The sequence below is a fragment of the Silurus aristotelis genome (assembly GCF_946808225.1).
Source record: "Silurus aristotelis genome assembly, chromosome: 18".
Classification (NCBI taxonomy): domain Eukaryota; kingdom Metazoa; phylum Chordata; class Actinopteri; order Siluriformes; family Siluridae; genus Silurus; species Silurus aristotelis.
This window is the reverse complement of record NC_139591.1, coordinates 12,343,182-12,350,987: the sequence shown is the minus strand read 5'-3', so window position 1 is coordinate 12,350,987 and position 7,806 is coordinate 12,343,182. Positions and strand designations below refer to the sequence as shown.

The window sequence follows — 7,806 nt, the reverse complement described above, 5'->3', positions numbered from 1 at the left end:
GAGACCATGCAGTCAGTGTGATAATAAAAAAAGGATTACAATGTTTGAACATTGTGTCTTTTATTTTTTCTGCTTTGAGACATTTTTATTCTGCTTGAGTCCATAATAGTTCTTCATGACAACATTATATGTAACATCCTCATTACTGGTCAAATAAAATGTTGTGATTGATTAGTGTTTTTTATTGGACAGAACTATAAACTTCTTTGAAACCATTGAGAGAAGCATCAATATACCTCAGCAGCAAACATCAATCTGAGCACTGGTCAACTCAATGCTGCTACCTAATCTATGTCCCCTGCCCAGATTGAATCAAGCATAATCACTATTACTGTGCATGAACCCTTTTTACATTGTGCTTTATAGTGCTTGTTAATCGACCCTGTATCTACCTCTATTTTGTTCAGCAAAAAGAGAGGAAAGCTGTCATTGCTAAATTGAGCAATTTTACATTGTGCAGCAATGATGCCACCCACTCTATACTATGCAGGTGTCAGTGCCACTTTATACAATGTCAGTAAGCAAGTTAATACATTTGAAAAAAAGTATATTGATATAATATATTTTATATCCAATATTAAATATACTATATTTATAAATACACAAACAACAAACCTAATTTTAAAGTTTTTGTGAAAGAAATAGACATTTGTACATTGATATAACCACCCACTAACAAAAAGCCTTAAAATTAAGAAGTCTTAATGAAGGGTTTTCTGTTGAAACTGTTAGTGACAGCTGTAAATCTGTAAATCTGTATGTTTTCCTTAATATATTTATAAAAAATATCTTAAGAATATATTAACCAACAAAACCCCTTCAAAAATATTGCAACAACAAGGCCAAGTCTATAGTTTCTGCTATACACTAAAGCGATCCAGCTTGAGATAAAAAAATACATATAATACACATATAAGAATTCCAGGTTTTTTACATTTTTACATTTAGTAAAAAAAAAAAATTTACATTTAGTTGTTTTTAACAGCATGTGTTACATGGTACACTTTTTTTTAACCCACCCATTTTTTGAGCAATCAGAAATACAGTCACTGACAGGTCTTTCTAGTTGCACAGGTGTGTCCTTTTAGATTGAATGTTTAATATGGCTGGAGCATAATAAACTTATGTTATCAATATTGTTTGAATGTTATTCATTGGAATGAATGCATTTTAGCTTATTATAACACAATGTTTCCATGTTATAATGTTTGTGTCAGTGGAGCTGCTTAAATTAAAAGTGTTCTTAAAATCAAACATTGCTAGAATGCAACGAACTGTGTCTTGAATAATCCATTGGTTCTTTGTGCACAACGTACAATAAAAAACAGAATTGATATGGGTGGTTGTCATAGTGATGGCATTGCAAAGTTCATCAATGCTACAGCTTACCTTACCATCAGGCTGAAGAAATGTTAAGCATTCCTTCATTTTTGGCAGTTAATAAGAGCAAATACATTTTAAAGAGAGCAACCAATAAAGAGAGAACAAACTAGTGTGTTGTTATTTAATGCATGCACAAAGCATACACTTGATTCTATTATCATCACTATCATCTGTTTGACTGAACATTTAAATATTTGAAAGGATCTCTAATTTGACAGATGGTTAAATGTACAAAACTACTGTATTCAGCTGAGGGTTAAGTGTCTTGTTGAAGGACTTGGCAGGGGCTTTTCTTCTCTCTGGTACTCCTGAGATTAGATCTCGCAGCAATTCAGTCACTAATACACATTGTATCCTTAGACCCAGAAAATGATTAAGAACACACATTTATGACCACTACTCAGACTACAACAGAGGAAAATGTTTTAGTCTAATCCAGTCTAATCTCGCATTACATTACAGATCAGTATTTTCCTTTTTTTTTTTTTGCTAATAAATATATTATTTTATCAAATGTATTTAAAGATAAAACATAATAGTTCACAATTATCCTTTGAAAGAAAGATATATTAATAGTCCGGTGAAACCAGAACATTGTGCATCCTTGTCATTTCTCTGTTCCTTTTCATCTCTCCCTCCCAAGCAGCTCTCTTGTGAGTGTGAGTAATCTCCACATTGTCACTCAGTTCTGACCAACGTCACACATGTGATCTACGCACCCACTCTTGCATTAACTCGACAGTCAGACAACTAGCCTGGCCAACTGGCATTAACACAGCTAATAGAGCATCAACACTGTGACATTTCTTCACAAGATTTTAGGGTGAGTGCTGCTGTAACTGCATGGATTTTTTAATTTGGTTAAAATTTTCTATCAGAATATATTTCTCACACTTTCCTTTATTAGAATATTATAAACAGTATTCAAAAGCTGTGTTATTCGTCCGATAACCCTTTCTGTTAGCTGAGCATGTTGAGAGAGAGGGCGAGACTGAGGCAGAGACAGAGAGAGCATTTTGAAAAGCTGTACCTTGATCAGAATAGAAACACTCCGACGACCTCTTTAGAACATCAAGTGCAAAATGAATATGCCTTTTAATACATTACGCATACCAAATACAGTCTTGCTTGTGGAGTGCTGCTGCCAAGACCCTGTATATGTGTATGTTCTCAGTATGCTCTACCACGAAAATTTGTTTCTATTAGGGAGGGTTGCACAAGGCCACTTGAGTCTTTTATTATGAGACAGTTGCTTATGTGATTCTCAGACTTCTCACAAGAATGAAGCCAGCAAACAAAGCCTTCCCTCTTGGAGCACAGCAGAACATTGCTGACAGAGGCACAATTTGTAGCCACACTCATGCAATGCACATGTGCTCCATGGTAACTGTAAGCTCACTCCTAACAGCAACACTTTTCTATAGCTGTCATGCTGCCTCCTTTCCCACTGCATTTCACCAATAAGCTAGTGTGATGCTATCAGTGGCTATACACTTCCCACATCTCATATACTGATTGTTTTATCTAACAAACATTAAAAAAATAAATAAAAAAGTTTGTTTTTTAGAATTTATTTTTTAATTGCACCAGTATTTCCATGCATACACTTTTGTTTGTCCATGAACATGGCTCTCATTTTTATATGTTGACCTAGGGAATAATACATAAACAAAAAAGATTTAGTGACAAGGTATATGATATTATTCTAGATCTGCATGTATCTCAGGTGACTGAATTGTAAATTAATATAATAATGATTATATTAAAAATGAAAGGGCCTTATTATATAAATTTTTAACCTGAAGCCAGGAGGAGATCATTAAAAGTAAATTGTAATGAAATTATTTAAAATATTGGTGAATAAAGCATAGAAAATAGTAAAGCCAGGCTAGCTTTATAAAAAAAAATATTATAATGATTTAATTCCAATATCAACTTAGAAAGAATTAATTTAAAGTACATTATTCTACATTTTAGTCATTGTATTGAAATACACCAAAATATACCAGTGAACCAAGTTGCACAAGTATACAAATGAAAAGCCTTTCATACATTTGCAAATCATGCTCTTTATATTCTTCTCCTCTATTTGCATGTATTCAAATTCCTAATTGTGTAATAATGCCTAAACACATTTTCTGAAAAAACCTATTTTGTAGAACACTCACTGAATTTTACTAAATTATTAATTCTGCAACATAGCTATGGTTTAGACTTGACAAAGTTGATCAAAGATTTCTTTATGACAAGTGTTTAGACATGTTTTACAAAATAATGTTCTGATATTAGACATGATGTTATGCAAGAATTGTACTCAGAACTGAGAAAGTATTTGTCCAGCAAGCACAATAGGCATTCAAATGAATAGATGCATTCTGGCCTCAAGGTTTCTGCCTAAGCCTATTGAATTAACAGACTGCTGGGGGACAACTGACTGCAGAAAAACATTGATAAGTAAATCTAGGTTTGCCATGTTTCTGTTTAATAACACTGACCTAAAAAATCATTAGAATTTAGTGCATTTTCATACTATGTCATAAAATTTATGTATATTATCAGTCAGAAATTACATTTGCTCAGGTCATTTTTTATTTCTATAATTAATATGAAAAACAACTACAATATAGGGTATATTATATTGTAAAATGTATTTTGACATCTGACTAATAATTTCCATTTGTGCTAACCTCCACTCTTCTGCAAAGGCTTTCCACCAGATTTCGGAATTTGGCTGTTGGAATTTGTGATGTCAGATGTATAGACTTCAATTCAAAAGTACAGGTTTTCCAATAGTTTTTTAATGAGGTTGTGGTCAGGGCTTTAAGTAAGACACTTAAGTTCTCAATTTTGCTTCGTGAGATTTGTGAGATTGTCATGCTGGGACATGTTATAGCCAATTAGTTCCTGTAAAGTAAATTTTGTTTTTATGCCACAGAATACAAAGACATTGTGGAAGGCATCAGTGGATGGTCAAGTGTTCACTTATCTTTGACCATGTAGTGTACTTATTCTCCTTCTTAAATCACAAAAAAAAAAATAGACAAACTTGTAGCCTATGTAGTGTGGTAAACTGGACAATGTCATGTCAAAAGACAAATATTTCCCTTTCCATACATATCCCATTCTATACAAACAACAAGCTCAGGTGGTGTAAATGAGTGGAGCAAATATATCCAGTATATTAGTGAACATGTAATACATACAAATTTTATCAGCTGTGATCCAACGTTCATTAATTAAATTCATTCATCTTACTTAGCTGCTGTATTATGGTCAGGGTAACCTGAATCTGAGAATGCCCTGGCCCTGTGGCCTGGACACCAGGCCACTGGACTCTTTTCAGTTTGATTTGGTAAAAACAATTATATTTATTTTGTAAAAACTGTCTATCTTTTAACAGGTTTTGCTAACAGGTGTGAAATACAACAAAAGAAGCAAGGATGAATGGGATGCAGAGTGTTCACACAGACAGCAACTCTCTGCTTAAAGCAGTCTATCTGGGCCGTCTCCGCCTAACACGCCTCCTCCTAGAGGGTGGGGCTTACATCAATGAGAGCAATGAGCAGGGGGAGACACCGCTCATGATTGCATGTAAAAGCAGATACTCTGACGCCCAGGGGGTTCCAAAGGCAAAGATGGTGGGATATCTATTGGAGAGTGGTGCTGATCCAAACATACAGGACAAAAGTGGTAAGACTGCTTTAATACATGCCTGTCTAGAGCGAGCAGGACCTGAAGTGGTGTCCATACTCCTTGCTAATGGAGCTGACCCTTGCCTGGAGGACCATATAGGCTCCTCTGCTCTGATACATGCCATAAATTTAGGTAATGAAGAAACATTGAAGCTGCTAATAGAGGCTTTCAAGGCCAAAGGTAAAGAGGTCATCATCATCACCACAGATAGACTAGTATGTGGAAGGCAGATAGTCAAACAGTGTCTTAAAGTCCCTTCATTGTCAGAATTAGACCAGTGGGCTAAGCTCCCTTCCTCCTTAACACCTTGTGCGTCTCCTTCTGAAATTCACCTCAGTACATCGCCTCAGGAGACACTTTCCACCAGCCTCTCAGAGCAAATGTTCTCTTTCCAGGATCTGGAAACCATGACCAACTCTCAGACAACCCTACCCTCTCAACAGAAACCTTTGGTAAACAGAAGACTAAACAAGGTCCACCATCTGCAGAGACTTCACTCAGAACCATGGTTGACGATTCCCCAATCCTTTTTATTAAAACAAGAAGGCAAAGGTAACTTTCAAGTGGAAGAACTGCCTGACATAACAACTGAGGAAGAGCTTGCTTTAAGACGACTGGCTTTTGACCCTCAGGTCAGCATTGATCAAAAAGAAGCAACTAACTTGAGCCAGTCTCAGTGTCAAGAAAACAACACAAGCGATTGTGGAAACTTAAGACCAGCGGGAGCATTGTCTCACAACATGTTGTTTAATGGTTTATCTTCACAGTACTCTCTCTCCCACCCAGATCTTCATTCCAAAAGCAGTGAATTGTTAACATCAGAAAATGACTCAGAAAGGTTTCTCCCTACTCTGGCAGTGTCCAGTCTCATCAACATTATCCAGCGGCGAAAGCTTGGAATTGATCATTACAGCTCTGATTCACAACTTTCTGTGTCAGACAAATCCCCAGCAGAAAGTAAAAAACAGTTTGGTGAAAGGCGGCTACTGACTTCACGGTCATCCACTTTGATTAGCTCACAAGAACCCACAGAGAACACTTTACTAGGAAATATACACAAGAGGCACCCAACCAACCTTGCAAGGAGAGGATCAGGGGCTCTTCTCACAGATTTACCATTTAACCCTCGACCAGGTTTTCTACCACCACTAAATCATCAAGCCTCAATTCCCCATATTACTTGCGAAAGCCAATCTAGTCCAATCTGCTCCAGCAAGAAGCAAACATGTGGTGTAGTGACAGGGATAAAGCAGTATCTTCCCTCAGCTCCTGCTGGCTTTCCAAAGGATCTCAAGACCAGAAGAATGCTGATGAGGAGGCACTCCATGCAGCCTGAACAAATCAAACAGTTAGGTGACTTTAAGGGAATGTGTAGTTAATTGTTGAAAATGCATTGTGTTGGGGGAATAGACTACATTTATGAAAACACCCTAAAGTTAAACAAGGGTTAAGTAAGGGTAACTAAGAGAGGGTAATTCTCTGAAGGTTCGAATCCACCACACATTTAATATACTTTAATATAAGTAAGATATGGCATTTAATGTTTTTCGTTTTGAAAATTCATGAACATCCTCGTCTATATACTTTTAGCTGTCAAATGTATGTAATAAATACATTTCTTAAAAATTGCCTAATAAAGTAATGTTTATCTGTATTGATCAATTAAGTAAGAAGGAAAGTATTGATCAATATACCACTACCAAATTCAAGTATACACCCAGGATATAGCTTTGTATAACAAAATAAATACAAAATTGCTTCAACAAATTCTACAAGCAAACGATGACTACACAATTATGCACAAATCTTTTGTGTATGTAAATAATCTTGCTGAAGTGTTGTTACTCAAAGGCTTATAATAGTAGTTATTCAATCCTACATGGAGCACAAGGGGTGCAAATTTTTATCTGTAATATTTAGCAAAATTAGACAGTAAGCCAGACATGGGAAGTGGGGTATGTCAACTTTTAGGAATCTTTAAAGTGCAGCTTCATCTGCTAAAATCATAATTGTAATCATAATCATAATGCTATTGATTAAGCAAAAAAATAAAAAAATAAACAGTGAAGTATTTGTAGCAGTTTATGTGTGTGCATGTGTTTGCTACTGTCAAGATGAAAATAATTTTGCATTCAAATTCTGCCATCCTCAAATATGTTCTTGTTTGTATAGGCTGCTTATGTCTCTGCAGATAGGACTTTTTTATAGCTCTAATGTTGAGTTATTCTGCATGTTTCACATAGTTTTTATTTGTAGTTCATAACATTGTTATATGCATTATCATTGTATTCAACATATATTCTTCAGTTCAAATAAAACATTTTTAACTGTCATTTGGTTGTGACATAATAGAATGTCACATTATGCTCATTAAAAATCCAACCTTGCCGCCAAAACCCTTCTGCATACCGCAAAGAAAATAAGCCAAAGTGATTTCAACGTTGTTGCATGCATTTAATGGAAGAACGTGCTCCTTGCTCATGCAACCACTTCCTTTTTTCAATGGCCTGATATGTCAATAGATAACAAAATATTCATCTACAGTTTACTAAGCCCCAAACAACTGTTTAGTCACCTGGAAGCTGTCATAAAACAGATTTTGTGTCAGAATACAAATGTGCAGGCCTTTTTTGCCCCAAACACCTCCACCACAAACCCATTCCAGTGTCCAACATGGGACCTGAAACCACAAACCAGTGTTTAAGAATCTCATGACCTAGATTCAAGTGC

The 7,806-nt window shown here is 35.6% G+C and overlaps 1 protein-coding gene across 1 annotated transcript; it reads left to right on the top strand.

Annotated features, from left to right (window-relative positions):
- Window positions 1-2,095: 2,095 nt before the first annotated feature.
- ankrd34ba (ankyrin repeat domain 34Ba) lies at window positions 2,096-7,409 on the top strand. Its single transcript, XM_083567725.1, has 2 exons — window positions 2,096-2,206; window positions 4,784-7,409. The coding sequence occupies exon 2, from the start codon at window positions 4,824-4,826 to the stop codon at window positions 6,453-6,455; it is 1,632 nt and encodes a 543-aa protein (XP_083423851.1). The 5' UTR covers window positions 2,096-2,206; window positions 4,784-4,823; the 3' UTR covers window positions 6,456-7,409.
- Window positions 7,410-7,806: the final 397 nt, after the last annotated feature.

Coding starts and splice junctions, on each gene's coding strand:
- ankrd34ba (XM_083567725.1), top strand. CDS start 4,824: ATGAATGGGATGCAGAGTGTTCACACAGACAGCAACTCTCTGCTTAAA.